This window comes from Liolophura sinensis, chromosome 1 (genome assembly GCF_032854445.1).
Source record: "Liolophura sinensis isolate JHLJ2023 chromosome 1, CUHK_Ljap_v2, whole genome shotgun sequence".
Lineage (NCBI taxonomy): Eukaryota > Metazoa > Mollusca > Polyplacophora > Chitonida > Chitonidae > Liolophura > Liolophura sinensis.
In genome coordinates this window covers 47,798,671-47,815,812 of record NC_088295.1, presented here as the reverse complement: position 1 = coordinate 47,815,812, position 17,142 = coordinate 47,798,671, and the positions used below count along the sequence as shown (strand labels likewise).

At 38.8% G+C, this 17,142-nt stretch overlaps 1 protein-coding gene and 1 long non-coding RNA gene across 2 annotated transcripts; both read right to left on the bottom strand.

The window, feature by feature from the left end:
- Positions 1-2,094: 2,094 nt before the first annotated feature.
- LOC135461531 (uncharacterized) lies at positions 2,095-3,572 on the bottom strand. The gene is made up of 3 exons (XM_064738672.1): positions 3,207-3,572; positions 2,242-2,527; positions 2,095-2,104 (listed from the first exon to the last, which is right to left on the bottom strand). The coding sequence occupies exons 1-3, from the start codon at positions 3,502-3,504 to the stop codon at positions 2,095-2,097; spliced, it is 594 nt and encodes a 197-aa protein (XP_064594742.1). The 5' UTR covers positions 3,505-3,572.
- Positions 3,573-13,063: 9,491 nt separating this feature from the next.
- LOC135482422 (uncharacterized) lies at positions 13,064-16,358 on the bottom strand. Its single transcript, XR_010446222.1, has 3 exons — positions 16,226-16,358; positions 15,018-15,280; positions 13,064-14,511 (listed from the first exon to the last, which is right to left on the bottom strand). It is a non-coding gene; the product is annotated as an uncharacterized LOC135482422 (long non-coding RNA).
- Positions 16,359-17,142: the final 784 nt, after the last annotated feature.

Sequence of the window (17,142 nt, the reverse complement as noted above, 5' to 3'; positions counted from 1 at the left end):
AAAGGCATACAGAAAATATGTCCAAAATGCTTTGAATATTTGATGTAAAATTAGCATTTTGTAAACACACATAGATTAATAGTAGTTTGCAATAAATCTAATGATTTATGCTTAACAGATTTGGACATTTTGACAAAGAAAGAATGAGATGAATCTTTACACCACTTTTGTGGTAGCTTTCCTTCACCTGTTTTAGAAATGAAGTAACCATGTAGGTCGGTGTTGAAGGACTCTGGATCAGTTTCAGTGCTTTACTTCCCATGAACATCTGCTTCGGTTTCATAATAGCTTGCTTCAGATCCAGCTTCTTCAATTGAGCTCCGGTTGATGCTGTGTTGATGACTTCTGCTTTGACATAACATCCTAGGAAGTCCTTAAACAGCTTTAACTGTTAAATTAATAAAACAAATATTAAAATCTCAAATTAGTCTCATGCATATTTTTTCAAGCTTTTGAAGTAACTCCTGAATGGGAGCAGCTGTGAAAAACAACACATTTTACTCATATCACTCCATCCTGGAATTATGACATTATCACAGTTACTAGTTTAATGGTTTCAAGCCAATAAAATCAACACTGAATTGTTCCGTTAATAAGAAAATTAGCACTGGCTTAAATGACATATGTTCAATATCCCATTTAAATTGACTTTTTGCCATGTGAAATATATGCAACAATTTACTTTCAGTTCACCATACATATATTCTTAGACATTTTCTTATATCCACCTTCTATAATCATTTTTGTGGACAATGTAGAGTGTACAGTACCTGTGATTCATGAAGTTGGTGGATGAGTGGCTCTTTCATCTCCAACAGTAGTACAAAGTGTTTGAGGAGAGGGAAGACTGAACAGTACAAGCCCATCACCATTTTTGTCTGTTTTCTCTGTGTAAAAATCTGTGTGACGATGCGGTCTTTCCTCTCCCTGCCTTCCTTTGTAAATTTTTTTTGACCAAGTTCCTAGCAAATTCCACCAGAAATGTAAGTAACTATTAATACCAGGTAAAATATCATTTCAGAAAAAATAACATGCATTGTCAGACTGATTACAGCAGGCTGGAAATCAAGATACATGGCCTGCAACACTTGATAACAATTATGGTAAAGCTCTATGGTAATGCTTATACAAAAAATGCTGTAGTTATAAACCTTACAGGTATTCAGTATAAAATTATTAATTTACTGACATATAAATATATCTGACTTATTATGTCAATATACAGCACAGTAATAAATGTATCTTACCAGTCAATGTCCATTGAGAGCCCATCTTTAGTCAACATCAAACAGCAAAACTCCATGGATACACTGTACATACAATGAACCAAAGTGCAAAATTAAACAAAACACTGGAACAGGGTTAGAACTTCAAACTCATGCCACGCAAAGAACAACAACAGAAGAATACAAATGCTGAAAGAACGTCATGCTTAATTCATAAAGGAAAATTAATAACATTGGCAAACAACAGGTCAAATTAATGTCAATATATGTATTAAAGTCTACCTTGTGTATTTCCCGTATCCGTTCCTTGGATGCTTCAGATACGTTTAATCTTTTGTAGATTTCTACCACTGTCGGCAGATGTTGTCTGTGTTCCTCTTTCATCAACATGGGGAAATAGAAAACAGTTGATGCATCAAACAGCCGATTGGTGTCCACAGTCACATCATACACAGACAACCACCTGTGGCTGAAAAACCTCTGTGGTATACTGTACTTTATTCCCAGAATTTCACACATTTCCTGGTACATCTCCCTCAAATCAGGAGACCACTTCATGTCATTGAACAAATCATTCAACAGCTGTTCTAAGAACCAGTCAAAGGGCTTACAGAATGCCTTTGCGGCATTGTGGATATGGTGGCAAATGTCACCATCAACATCCAACAGGTGCCCAGCTTTTTTCTCCCGAATGTGAGTTTCCAGTCCTGACTTTGATCCCCTCATAACATTACAAGAATCCATGAGTATGGACATAAGATTACTCCAGGGCACTTCATTGGTTTCAAACAAGGTCACTATTTTCTGATAGAGAGACTCACTTGTAACTTTGATGCAGGTCAGAGAGGCAAAATGTTGCACAACTACCTTATTTAAATCTGGACTGAAGTAACTTGCAAGAACTATGAGAACTTTTTGGTAGTTTGAACTCGTGCTTTCATCGATGTTTAGTGAGAAGTGAACGGACCTCAGGTTTTCCAACAGTTTGTCCTCAAACATTTTTCCAACACCAAACCTGATTTTGTAGGAAGCAGTTGTGCGTGACATTTCTAGATGTTCCAGTGCCCTTTTATCGTGAGATAAGGTTTTCGCCAACTGAATAAGATTAGGAACAATGGCAAATGATAAGGAATATTCAGCCGTGAATGCCAAAAGCATTGCTTCTTGATTGACGATTCTGTCCTCTAATGGTGTGGCAATTTCAGCAGAAGCTCCTTCAGGGGCCTTTGCAGCAGCAGCTTTAAACATTGGGTGTATACCATAAGGAGCCTTGGAATCTGTTGACTTTTGTCCAAAAGCAGCTACAACAAACCAAAATGAGAGTGATTATCAAGTTAGTCCTTTAAATTAATATACCAAGTAGGTTTCAAAACAGGACTCGAGCTTCTGCACTGTGGTTTACAAAATGCTAAAAGCACAACCTTTAATTTGTATACAATTAATATAGGCTATGTGTTGCCATTAATGCATTATTTGCTTAATATAATTTGGTAGCATCCCTCTGTCAAATGCAAACAAAAATCACTTAGTATGCTAGTTGGTGGCAATGTCATTATTTTAATTTATTTTTGACGAACATGTGTTTATTTCAATTTTTATATAGGCCTATCTTTTTAAGCCTTGATCAATTTATTTATTTTAATATTTAGCAAACTCTAACAGTCTAATGGGTAAATTAAATAAATGCCTAATAATCTCATCTGTCTTCATATAATGCCGTATGAACCATAGCGAGTTATCAACTGATATTTAACGGAAAGTTCAAAAAGCTGACCAACAAGCAGAAGGTAAGAGCGGGGAGTTACCTCCCTTACTCCCTCATCTCTGCACTGGTGGAACTGGTAAAGAAATAACGGTCCGTGGGCGCTCTACGTCACTCCATTCATTCAAGTCCGCCTCTATTGTCCGACTACAATGGGCTTACTGGAGGACCCCTAAACCTTACTCCACCCTGAATGTTGATAAGGGAACAGAACTTACCAGATAGACTGTAGTTAGACCACCGTAATTTCAGGTTATCTCTGTGAATTTTCTGGCCGATGTGCTGTGCTAGCGCCTTCCATCCGCAACCCCCATAATGCACATCTTTGTGGCACAACTCGCAGAAAGCCAAACCGGCGGATGTTATCTTCCTCGTGAATTTTCCCACGTATTCCCCTTTGACCTTCCGTTCAAGCCAATCCCACCTCCAGATGTTTTTCAACCCCATGTCCACTGTACGCGCATCAAAATCTTTATCTGATACTTTATCCACGATACTCCGAGACGTTGCCGCCATTTTTGACCAGGCTGGCTCTGCTTCTGCCGTCGAATAATGGTATCTTGTTCCCGATTGGTTGAAACAGTTCGGCTTAATGAAACACACGATCTGACTAGACAATAGACTCCATTCAGATAACATTATAACTTCCGGCAATGCCAGATTTCGGTAGCCATGCATCGGCAAATTGACAGAATCTTCGACTTTATTTTGAGGAAATAAATCGGAACTTTACAAAATGTTACTACACAGAAAAAAAAACGGAAAACAGGTAAATTAATCGAAACTGAACAAAGAAAAAGCGGAATTCCGCTAAAAAGCGAATAAAAATCATGTCTGAGAATTACGGGTTACAAGGTTACACACGTAGCCAGGAAGCAGAACTATAGGTAAGGCTTTGCTGTACATCTGTACCTCTGCCTTTAACACAACATATGTAGTCCAGCATGACTTACAAGTAGATGTCACTATACAAAAGACAGACCTCTCAACCTAAAATGTTCCCAAGGAGTGAGATTGAGTTACTATCCCAGCCATTTAGGCGAGGGTCCAGGGACCGCCTAGGCCCCTGGAAGCTCTGGGGTTCTAGATTGCCGGAGATCCATTCTAGCTCATTTCCGGAGAATAAAACTGCAAATCATTAGACAATGTTAACTTACGGTTTTCACAATATCTTCTATTTTTACATAAGAATAACCATCATATTTATCAGCAAATATGGACTGCTTTTGATATTATTCTCTCCTTAAGACAATAAACTGGAAGTCCAAGAGTGAACTTACTGTAGGCCCTATTACAATGTGGAATTGTTAGGAAACTTTCCGTATTTTACTTCGTTTTGGATCTCGTTTTAGGCGCTTTGATGCAAATCTATACAGATTTTGTGGGAAAAATCAATACTAATAACCAACACCATTTGTCAGATTGGAAACTGTATTTCCCTGAAATTATTCAAATTGTGGAAACAATCCAAACACACAACAAACCGAAGATAATGTACAATGCATGACGTGATCTAAATACCGTGGAGTGGCTTCATAAAATATTTATGAAAATATAATCAGATTAGTCACTTTGTAATTAGCCAGTAGTCTGCAACAATTTACACTAGCTAGACCGCATTGTGACTGTTTATAACCTTATAAGGTGACGTGGCACACAGATTTATAATCAGGTGGCGACGCCCGATGAATCATCGATCGGAGGTAGGTCTAGTGGTAAAACACTGCCAGTGGTTACAAGAATGTGACTCGTGAGTGCTCTTTTATTATTTGAAAAGATTATTTTTTCTTGTGTAACAAGTTGTATTCACGAGTGGCCTTCTTGGCGCTGGTTAAGACTTCACTTGGTGGTTCAAATTGGTGACCGTTCGCTAGTTTGATGGTCATCAAAGAGGACAACGTGCCCTCTACTCCCAGCGATCCTCGAAAAGCGGTTTTGTTTTTTCTCACCATTGAAAATACCCTCTCCTCGCCAGCGTTGGAATGTGGTAGGGTAAGTATCAATTTAGCCACTTTACTCAATCTTCCAAACCTAGAGCTGCCGTCTACTAATTTAAGAGAGGAAAGATGACCCCAAATGACATCCATCCGGAAATAAGACGAAGTCTCGTCCAGTTCCTGGTCATTATCATCTTCAGTAGGTTTGACGCGGGCGCTGCCCCAGATTTGTCCTGGAATGTGACTTTTTTCCAGCATTTGATATTCCACAAACTCTTCTTGGAGCTTCTCGATCTCATTCGTTGTTGAGGGAAGATGGTGTGGAAATTTTTTAACGAAGAATTCAATATCATCAAATCCACTCTCATCTTTCCTGAAGAAATAAACGAACTGGGCGTGCAGAAGCAGGTCGTCATTTAGTGAAAGTTTTGCAAGACATTCTTTTGTAGCTTTCATGTAGAATTGACGCACTGCCGAATAGAACTCAGTAACTCCCCTTGGTGATACGTCACCATCATTCAACAACTTCTGAACTTTCTGTTTTGTCACAAAACCAATGAAGAGCTGATCATCCTTCAGTTGATTCATTGTCTCAGAATAGTTGACACTCATCAGATTAATCCCGGCAGCTTTCATATGCTGAATGGTGATGAACTTCCCCGTCAACTTCATCAGAAATCTGCGGAGCTGGTGGTAGATTGCGTAAATACAAGGGTCTTCTCTTTGAAGGAACTCCACAGCTATTCACGGCTGTGAACGTTGGCAGGACAGCGTTGTAGAACAGTAAATAGATTTCTGTCATTGGATCATTGAACAGATCTTTCAATCGTTTGAAACGAGGTATACTCTCACTGTTTGAGAGGAAGTAGCTCTTCAGGGCGGGGTACATTTGAAGAATTCTCTTCACAGCTATTTCCAGACTTAGCCAACGTGTATTAACATGTTTCATCACTTGACGATACTTGACATCACGGAAGTCTGCAAACTCAACAAGCATTGACTTTCTTTTTGTACTTTTGTCAAAATAATAAAAGACATCAATGCACATATCCTCAACGTCAAAACCAGAAAAGTCAGAAAATGAACTAGATGCCCTACAAGCCACATTGTGCACAAGATGACATGGGCACCCCATGAAATAACAATCAGTGTTTTGTTGTTTTACCCTTGTAAATATAGAGTTCCTAACCCCAAGATTAACACTGGTGTTGTCGACACCAAAGCCAACACAGTTGATCCACGGGTTTCCATTTGAGTTTAGAACCTGGTCGATTTTATTGAATATCGCTTGAGCGGTCGCTGAATCTCTTCCTTTAGTGGCACACATGTCCAAAAATCGGCGTTCCTTTCTTAGGAAATAAAGCTTCAAAAGATTAGAATTAAAAATCACCTTGGTATTCAGGTCAGATGACTGGCCAGCAAACATACTGGAAATTGTAGGTTGTTTGCTCTTCGTCTTCACAAATTGCTGATGGGTATCACTGCTGATGTGACGTTTTACATCAGTTTCCCCTTGATGGGAACAGGACAAATTTCGAGTACAAATATTGCAGTAAAACTTAGAACTGCCACCTTCCACAGCGCTGATGAATGGATATTTCGTGATCCATTCTCTATTGAATTTACTTTTGTAAGTGGCGGCTCCTGTATATTTGGTCCGTTTTACGGGTAGAATGTCGTCCAAGGTGGAATCGGAATCTGAACTGTGCCGCGTGTCCGATATTTTGACAGATCACGTGGTGCCAGATATTGCGTGTATCTGAACTGTCTTCGCAGTCTCTATCCAGAGTTATCGTTCCTTTTCAATCAGTGATAGGACACAGACCCCCATTACAACTTCCGTTTTTCGGTAGGGACGATTGTAGTTCTGTGTATTTTAGGGTGTAAAGTCTTTTTTTGCCGCCAGCCTGCCGTTTTTGGTGTACAGGTGCATGCTTGGTATCAAAATGATGGAAATTGTCTAAGCTTTGGGCAGGTATGAGTTTTAATGGTGAAAGTTTGAAATTCTGAGCGAGAGGACACAAGGAGACAGGTGGTGATGAGGCTGCGAGTGACGTCCCCTTGGCGTTGCTAGGCACCCCTCCCAGCTGCCGGCATGGAAAGGTCCAGATTTTGACGGTCAACCTATGTCAAGACTTTTACAGCTTCTTTCTCACAGGCTGGGCCAGGTATGCACCAAAGCTTATTGGCCTCGGAATGTTTGGGACTGAGCTACAGCGCTAAACGTTAACATTGTCGCTTATGGAAAACTAATGGGGGTCTGTGGCCAGTAGGTGAAGCAGGAACGACAACTCTGGGGAGGTTAAAAATAAACATGCGAAATTCCCTCGGATGACTGAAGACACGACCCGTACTTTGGTCAGTTGAATATCATAAGCAAACCAACAATTACCAGTGTTTTTTTTATTTTTTACCCTAAACCTTCAGAATGCGTGAGATTTTAAAGTAGCTGCGTGAGAGCGTGAGATTGAAGCCGAATGCGTGAGTCTCACGCCGAATGCGTGAGAGTTGAGAGGTCTGAAAAGAGCCCATTGTTGTCCGTCATGATGTGTACAGGGAAATCCAATATATACAAACAGCACTGTATTATCTCCCCTGATCATCACTTTTTTCTCAAATTCTCCAGCCTCGCTTCCAAGTCAGCGTCTGCGTCTAGTGCTCATCCTCCGCCACCTCCTGCAGCTGCAGTGGCCTGTGGTTCCTTAGATGCTGCTGCAGAAAGACTGGCACCAATACTAGGAAGATCTGTAAAAAGAAATTCACAATGAGAATAACTGGAACAAAATTAGTTATGGTATGAAGCCGATTTAACAGGCAAAGATGAAAGGTTTTGTCGATCATGAAACATTTCATTTCAATGGTTATGAATTATCCTAGCAAAGTCTCCTCAAGAATTATATCTGGGTGAAAACCAAATTCTATTACCCTCTAAATTCAAAAACATCTTTTTCTTGGCTGAAAATAAGACTTCAGTACTCGGGAGAAATATTCCCTTATTGTGACAAGGGTTAAGTTTGTGTGCGGGCAGCAAAGGTAGACTAACTGTGGTAGTCCAGACCAGTTGTGTATAGCATTGGGGAAAAAAAGTTTATCCAACAGGCAAGTCCAGTAAATAAGTCAAAATAAATATTTTGACCTGTGAGTTGGGCAACAACGCCTGCAATACATGCACAAACGAAAAGCAATTACAAAATGACACACTATGGTCCAACAGACACATGGACAAGCTTTTTTTTTGATAAATCAAAAATATGCACCGCTGTGAGTGTAAAGATCCCCCACAATTAGCTTTCACAAGATATTTTTCAGAAATTACAGAAAACATGTCCTACAGCCCACAGACAAAACAATCCCTGTGTATATATATATATATATATATATATATATATATATATATATATAGCTAGAAAACTTCTTTTGACATCAGATTACCTGAATAACATGCCGTTAATTGCCTATGGTTCATAAAACTCACTGTACATAGAATTCAAACATTTGGTTGTATTTAACTCTCCTCCAAAAAATCTAAAAAAAAAAAATAAATAAATAAATAAATGAAAGTATTTGTATACCTAGTTATCACCTATCCATCTGATGAGCCTTACTTTTTTTTAGATTTATTTCATTCTAAATAATCAAGCAGTGCAATATTGATAACACTGACTATTTAATAGACAATATATACTATAGATATTTATTTACTTATTTGACATGTGTTTTACGACGTACTCCAGATTATCTCAGAATACGTTTATTATTATTATACGTTTCATTCCCTGCATTAATTTGGAGACCACAAAATCTGATGTGTAATCAACTTGCCCTTCTAACTTACATCTGTACGAGACCGCAGATAAGTACGACCTTCCTGTAGAGTAAGTTAGACCTCGTATTAACAAATGAGCTATGTATGAAACAATGAACTGCGGCTGAACTGAGGCCAAACATTTTGGATGTCTACTTGTACACAAAATTGAAAATAAGAAGCTAAACCAGTTCTTTGGGTTGCGTGTGAATTTTTTGAGACTGCTGCTCGGAGGAGTCTGTCAATTTCATGCTGGAGATCGGAGTATGGAACTCGACTTGGACCGGCTCTGGTGATACATGGGTTGAAGGGGACACTTCTCTGAATCTGTCCCACTGTTTAGGAGAAATTGCGTCGGCCGTTAAATTAACTTGACCAGCAATATGCACCTCTTTAAATGTTATGTTGTGAAGCATTGTATTCAGAACAAAGGGCCTTTACTAGCCCCATGACACGTCTAGATTTAGATGTTTGTCTGTTCAGGATTACAACCAGGGCTTCGTTATCGATATTTAGCAGCACCTTCTTGTTCGATAACTTGCTACCCCATATCATAATAGCTAAAATGACTGGGACGAGTTCGAGAAAAGTTATATCACACGTAACTTCCATCTCAGCCCAAGCAGCTGGCCATGGGTAAAATACCCAGTCTTCATGAAAAATTGCCCCACATCCTAATTCAGTAGACCCGGCACTGTCAGTATACAATTTCAGAACCGATTCAGACGACCAAACATCACTCGAAAAATACACTGTTCTATTAAAGTGGTCCAGAAAATGTGACCACATCTGCATGTCGGAACGAAGCTCTTCGCCAGTTCGAATAAAATGGTAGTTTACTCACTCGACTTGTGGCGTCATGAAAACGTCTAATGAATGCTCTACCTGGCCGAATGGCTTTGCAAAAGAAATTTAGTTTCTTTGCATTTCACGTAAGGTTACTTTCTTACGAGTTAAAAATTCACCCAAAAGGCTTGACAATTCCTCACGTTTGTTTGGCAGGAATTCGCACAAGCATTTGAACAGTGTCAATTTCGAACCCAAGGAAATGTGAAAGTTGTTGAAGGACTAACTGTCTTTTCGGAAGCTAAAGGGACTCCTAATTCAGAACACAGTCTTTCAAATGTTGACATGATATTTTCACATATATTCGTACCTGCAGCTCCAGCAAAAATAAAATCATCTAGGTAGTGATCAATGGTGTTTTCATTTTGTGGTATGTACCGTTAGCCAGTGTAAGAAAGATGAAAATATTTCAAAAACCCGACACGAAATGGCACCACCCATTGGCAAACATTTGTCGATGAAATAGTTACCCTGGAACTTCGTGCCGAGTAAATCAAAATCTCCCGGATAAACGGGTAGTAACCTAAAGGCAGATTTGACATCCATTTTACCAATCTGTTCCCCACAACCTAACCCAGCTATCATTTCTAAAACCTTGTCAAATGTGTAATTTACAGAACACATTTCTGGATCTATAAAATTATTAATACTGTCTGAAGATGGAAATGAAAGGTGAGTAATGAGCCTCCAGCCCCCGTCCGATTTAGGAATCAACCCCATTGGAGACACTCTCAAGTTTGATATCGGACGCTGCGAGAAAGGCCCAGATATTCTACCCAAGTTTACCTCTTTCTGCATCTTTTCCCATAATTCAGACTCATGTTCAAGAGCTCAAATGAGGTTTCTCGATTCTGTAAAAAGCCGAGGGCCATGATAATGTAAACGAAAGCCGAAACGAAACCCCTCAGAAAGTGATCGAGCTGCTTCTCTATCAGGATACAATGCTAGATGTTTACCTAAAGCCTCCAGGTTGACTGGGGTTCGGCCTAAAGCCCATATATCTGGGGGTGTGGGATGGGTTTCGTGCTCTGGGGTTGGTATAGGTGCACCGGTTTGTGTTGAATGTTTGTCTAGTATTAGCGAGAAACTGGAGTGAAGTCCTTCTTTCGCCAAGAAAGGGCTGTTGCTGAGGGAGAAATGATTTTTGCATGTTGCACATTGAAATTGGATGGTCACCTCCACAGCGTATGCACAAATGCAAATATTGACAAGGATGCTTAAAACATGTGCCTTCTAAGTTGTAGTCATAGCATTTGCTCTGACTGCTGCCCTGCTTGTAAGTATGAGAAACAGCTCTTCCACTGTTAGAACCCATGTAAAGAAGCCACAGCTCAATGTCAACCTCTCCCCACGAAGTGGATGGGTTACCTCCCTTTCTTAGCCTGTATTATACATCATACTCTTTCCATCCTATAGCTTCCCTCTTTGCATTTAATCGAATTGTGTAAATGTATTTCTGCATACTACGCGTAGCTATTGGGTGCGCACTGATATAAATATCCATGTAAATGAGAAAAGCATCTACCCATTTGTCTAATGTGTCGATAGATTTGGACTGGACTTCCTTGGAGACAATTTCACCATTATCATTTAAAGACAAACGCCTCTCATTTTGTGTGTCCGTGCTGGACGGAAGTAGAGAGGCCAAATCTACAAATTGACCCTCAATGATTTTTTGTCTAGTTTAATTCGACACATGTAATCCCAAACTAGGTGCGTTACAGGACATGACACTAACAGGGTTGTTTGTATCACCTGTTTCAAGCTCAGGGGCCTGGGTGGGACTGGCAGTTTGGCATAAACTTTGACATATGTCCCTCTGGACCATCCCATCATAACAGGATGTTTCCTGTCCATGATCCACTAGGCCTACATCATCGTGACTTCCTTCACACTGGGGTGGGGTGCTTTACGTCTTTTGGACGCAACAGAACCCGAGGGAGCTGCACTCTTCGATTTGCTTTTGGATTTCGGCATTCTCCTGACCCAACATGCAATTTTATACCTCACAATTAACAACTTACAACTTCTCACACACAGAAAGAGTACGTGAAAACATGGTCCGCCATTTTGCTTAACATGTTGCTGAACTGCAAGATATGACATAAATCAAAACTTATCCACCAAATTCATAACCTTTCAGAACCCATCCGTTAAATTTTTTCTCTTACAACGACAGAACGGTAACCATGCTTTGTAAACAATACTTTATTATTTGGAGATTTTGGTAAACACTGTCATATTTCTGGAGATAATATCCCCTAATTTAACACACAACCCTATCCCTGTTCGTTCATTTAGAAAAGGACTTACGCATTGAAAGCCTTTCGGTATATTGACAATGGTCATAACTCTCAGTTCTGCTACGGAACAAGGGGAATACCTCTAATTTCATTCAGATACAACAGTTATCTCCCTTCGACAACATAAGCTATTTTGGACTACGCCAAACAGCTATGGTAATATTTCACTTATACGACGGCGGTCAGCATTATGGTGGGTGGGAACCGGGCATAGCCCGGGGAAACCCACGACCATCCGCAGGTTGCTAACAGACCTTCCCACGTACGGCCGGAGAGGAAACCAGCATGAGCTGGACTTGAACTCACAGCAACCGCATTGGTGAGAGACTCCTGAGTCATTACGCTGCGCAAGCGCGCTAACCAACTGAGCCATGTATACTATAGATAGTATCTGGTACTACTTGTATAATTACTATTAATATCAGAACTGAGCCTTAGAGCCTGAATCCTTACAAGAGATTTGTAGTGAAGCATTCGTTCTGAATCATTGAAAGATAAATATATACTGATTATCAAATATAAATATATACTGAAAAAAAGACAGTAGTCTTCTTGGTCCGCCCACAGTCCTAAGGCGGGCATTACAGCCGTCAATCAGCCAGACTCCACGCTGATGATCGTCTGAACTATTTACAGGAGCAAACCCACAAAGCAAATCTTAGACATAATTCTTTAACCAAACATAAATCTGATCCAAAGTCGAAATTATTTTAGATTGTTGAAACAGGTTTATTTGAACTCTGCACTATGACCAAGAATAAAACTATATGTCTTTGACAGACCGATGCTGCTCAGAGAGAGAAGGAAATGACAATGTTGCCGAGGAAAAAACAAAACAAAAGGAAACAAATTTGTACTTAAGTCTAACATGAATCCAACAATTCTTGGTTAATAGCCCATTCTAGAAACGTTAGCAATTGGAGTAAAGGATAATGCAATGTATGGTACTATAAAAGTAATGACAAATCAGCATTTAACAGGCATGTTACAGGTCCTGAACTAAAGAGGTAATAATGTAAAAAAAAAAAAAAAAAAAACTAAAGCTGTGGAAATCTTCCCACATGAAGTTTAGAAAACATTAAGTTTAAACTTTGTAATGTTGCATAACCGCTATATGCAACCACAGCATAAAATAAACAAAATTACACACATTGTGAAAGTCAGTGGAACGCGCCGTCATGTTATCGTCACCAGAACTGTGGTTTGCCCTTTAATCATGTGTGCGTGAGGTACGAGTGACGCCAATGTTTTTGGTGTGTCTGGTATGGCACATCTCATGACCTCCTAAGAATCTCCTCTGTCAAGGTTAGCCATGTCAAGAAAGGACAATGCTGACGTTTAACAAGACCATTTTTTTAGCATGAAGGAATAAATGAATGATCATGTTCTAACGTCGCTTCGGCGGTATATTTTAGCAACACATTGCAAAAAATGTATCTGTTAATTTTAACAGAAATTGTGATGCTAGAATGTATTTTGTTATTATGGCATAATACTCTGTTAGTCTAATAGAATTTTTATGTTAAATTAAGCTACATATATGTTGTAACTAACAGAACAATCTTCTGCAAAACGGAATGCATTCTAGCATCACTCAAGACAACAGACTTTCTGTTAAAATTAACAGATGAATGTTTTTAGTGTGTCGAGGAGAGAATAACATGTTTGAACCAGGAAACCGTTTCATTACAACGAAAAAGCAATAGTTGACGGTTTTCTCGAATATACGTTGAGCCGATCTTCATTACATGGCAAAAAAAAAAAGCCCACTACTGGTGTTTTTGTCGAAAACACAACCCGGACATACACGTTTACAAAAGATTTACAGATGTGATAATAACGTAAAACAAACAGCACTCGCATATGTTTGTGCTGGTTTCAAATATTGACAGAATGTCATCAAAGGTATCGCACTCTCTTGCGAGACACAATACCGACATGCAAGTATTGACGGCAAACACTGAACATTTCCATGGAAAGCGGAACCAACAATGCACAGCCTTGTTTGAGGATTTTATATTTCCTCATACACCGTGTTGTTACATAAAATGATAAGTTTCCTAATATACTTTAGTGCTTCTGAAGGCCAATGTACTATAGTATATTACACATAGAATGTGCTGGTCGGGAAGCAAAACAGAGAATGAAACACATATATCGTGAAAGCTATTCAATAATTTTAAATAAACATTAGATTCGGTTTCAGTCTCATTTCGTATTGTTCAGACGTTACACTCAAGACAACAAGCGTCGAAGAAATAGCTGATTATAGACAAAAAAAAATTATTCGCTAAACGTCACATATTAATTTCCGGTATAATATGGGGAAGAATGACTGTGTAGTTCTTAATTTTATCTTACATACGACTCACAAACTCAAAGGGTTCGTTGGCATGTTACATATTTCTTCGTTTTCTTAAGGTCTCTCCGCTTCAGGAAGCGGAAGGAAATCTGCTCAAACATTAGCACAATCAAAGACAACACAGTGCCAGAAGCCACAACAACAAACAGACTTTGCACATCCACCATGGTTAAGACTTCAGACTTCGTCTTTGCAACTGTACAATTGCGCTTTGGAATCCATTTCCGTTTCCATCGCTCAATCTGTCCGTTTTCGTGGAAGTTTCTTATCCTAGGGCAGAAAATAAAAGTATATGCCTGAGAACATGATCGCATTAAATTTTGGGGGATGTTATAAAATTTCGGAGCAAAATGATTTTTTTTCTGCGTTTTCACTAAGCAAACTCTCCTTATTGCCCATTTGGAAGGCGGGAGAGAGGGCCCGAAAGACATGCTTTTAATTTTGGTTAATTATCGTCGACTTAATTGGCCAGTGAAAATTCTTTCTGCATAGAAGGACCTGTATACATTCTACTTTTGACGGGTGTCAGATTGTAAGACTAAATTAAGTATGTATCCTGCAGATTGAGACTCCAAAGAATCTATCACACACTAAAGCGCCTGATCAGGCACTAAAAGTATAGTACCACATTTTTGAAATTCTTATATCGTATACATACTATCAAGTTTTGAACCAGTCTGGATACTTATGTTTTCTCATTCATTGCCAATTACAAATTTATAATTAGACAAAAAAGCACTATTAATTATTTTACTGTAACCTTTTCTGTGTCTCACCATTTTGAGATAAAAGGTGTAAAGGCTGAGCCTTTCGGCAGCGGAAAAGCAAATGGAAGTTCAGCCAATTTGTCGACGCGTACGACGTCGCAATGTTCAGCAACGAACGACTCCATGCTCATAGATGTGGAGATGAAAGCATATTTTTCAGTCAGAATTTTTCGTTTGTGAACCTCTACATTCGCACTCAGCACTTCGCTGTCTGACTTGTTAAAATCAATTATACCGCGATACAATTCTTGAAATTCGGGGGCGGAGGATCTCTGAAAAAAAGATAAATGCATAGGTATAGATTATTTATTTATTTATTTATTTATTTATTCATTATTTGTAATTTCATGTTGAAAAGCATATTTTGTATTCTTATAGTATGCACGGAGGTCAGTTTTATGGATAAAAAAAAACAGAGTAGGCAAGGTAAATCACAGAACTTTGTCAATTTACCAAGAATCTTTTTCACATGTGACATACAGATTTGCACGATAAATTGGTAGAATCTAAGCCTCAAGTCCGACATTCGTATACCACTCGTAAACAACAGACCTCGATAACAGCATAAAAGGGTTCCAAAACAACCTAAAACACCAGTTCCGAAAGGAATATGCAAGAAGTAACATATAAATATTTTATAAAGTAGATAACGTGTCACAGGGAAGTCGTCAACAGTTTTCAGCAATGCATGGAACACAGAAAAGATATTGTAGGCATGATATCCAAATTCAAATTTCAAACTCCTTGTTCGGGAATAATTTCCAGGTCGAATACAAACACAATGACTGTTCATTAAAGCATCAAGCCCCGGATTAAGCGGAACACCGCGAATGATCCAACAAACACGATCAACCGCATATTGTCATCAAGAGGGAATCCAGAAGCCCCTGTCCAGGGATCGGAACTGAGCCCTGGAGTGTCCTAAAGACTGAAAGATTTGTTTTATTTTTGATTGGTACACGCCGTACTCAAGAATATTTCACTTATACGACGGCGGCCAGCATTATGGTGGGTGGAAACCGGGAAGAGCCCAGGTACGGCAGGAGAGGAAGCCAAAAAACTGAAAGAAGAACAACAACTGTAGATAGCAACAGAATATCTCAAAAATAATCGAATGTGACGACCATATCTCTCTGTATCTGTATAGCATCTGTAAATGAGGAAAATGTTTCCTGCACATTTGGTTTGATCCATTCGCACCTGCCTTAAAACCATACCTTGAGAAGCGAAAAGTAGTAACTCTCGTCGCTCCAAACACCCCATTTATACTCGCCATGGTTGAGAAGATCTCCGATGGAATGAAACAAAATGGGCTGTTTGACGAAACCCAAAGCGGGGACGAGATAAGCCGTGAAGGTAATGCTGAGCACCAGGCAGAAGACACACCAAGCTGATAGAACCAGTCGTACAGAGAAATCTTTCTGTGCTTCGTGACTCATTACTTGACCTAAAAACATATGTACACATACATTCATAGCTTTGAGTATCCATAGGTGATAAATAACATGGAGCTAAATGGGCGAAATGCCGATTTTTGCCAATTTCTCAAGTTTAAAGTACTGCGGGAAAAAGAAACTATCATATTAGATGGTTAGGCATATTCTAATTACTTTTCCAGAGAAAAATTCTTGTCTAAAAGCAGATATATTTTTCATTATTCACGCTAAAATCTTATTCAAGACCTATTTCGCCTGAGTTAAATTCAATTTGTTTTCACCTCTAGCACTATAGTCACGTGACTAATAGTGTGCTTATGATTGGTTCAGGGCACAGCTATGACATAACTTCAAAACTATGAATAGGCATATATATATATATATACAGATATATATATATATATATATATATATATATATATATATATATATATATATATATATATATATATATATATATATATATATATATATATATATATATATTTATATGAAAAAGGCTTTAAAATATTTCATACTCTAATTTAGGTAATTGTAGGACTGGATCTACCTCTTCATTGATTTGTTTAATCATTATTACGTCGTGTTTCAGGGGAAAGCTGGCAGAGTCGTGGGTAGAAAACATTCTACAGTCTATACATCCAAGACTTAACTGATCAACTTAATATACCTGATATAAAATTTACAATTCATATACT

Excerpts from the sequence above, each read along its gene's own strand:
- LOC135461531 (XM_064738672.1), bottom strand. The coding sequence starts at position 3,504 with ATGGCGGCAACGTCTCGGAGTATCGTGGATAAAGTATCAGATAAAGAT. Across the intron at positions 2,528-3,206 it reads GTCTAACTACAGTCTATCTG|CTGCTTTTGGACAAAAGTCA; the intron begins GTAAGTTCTGTT and ends GGTTTGTTGTAG.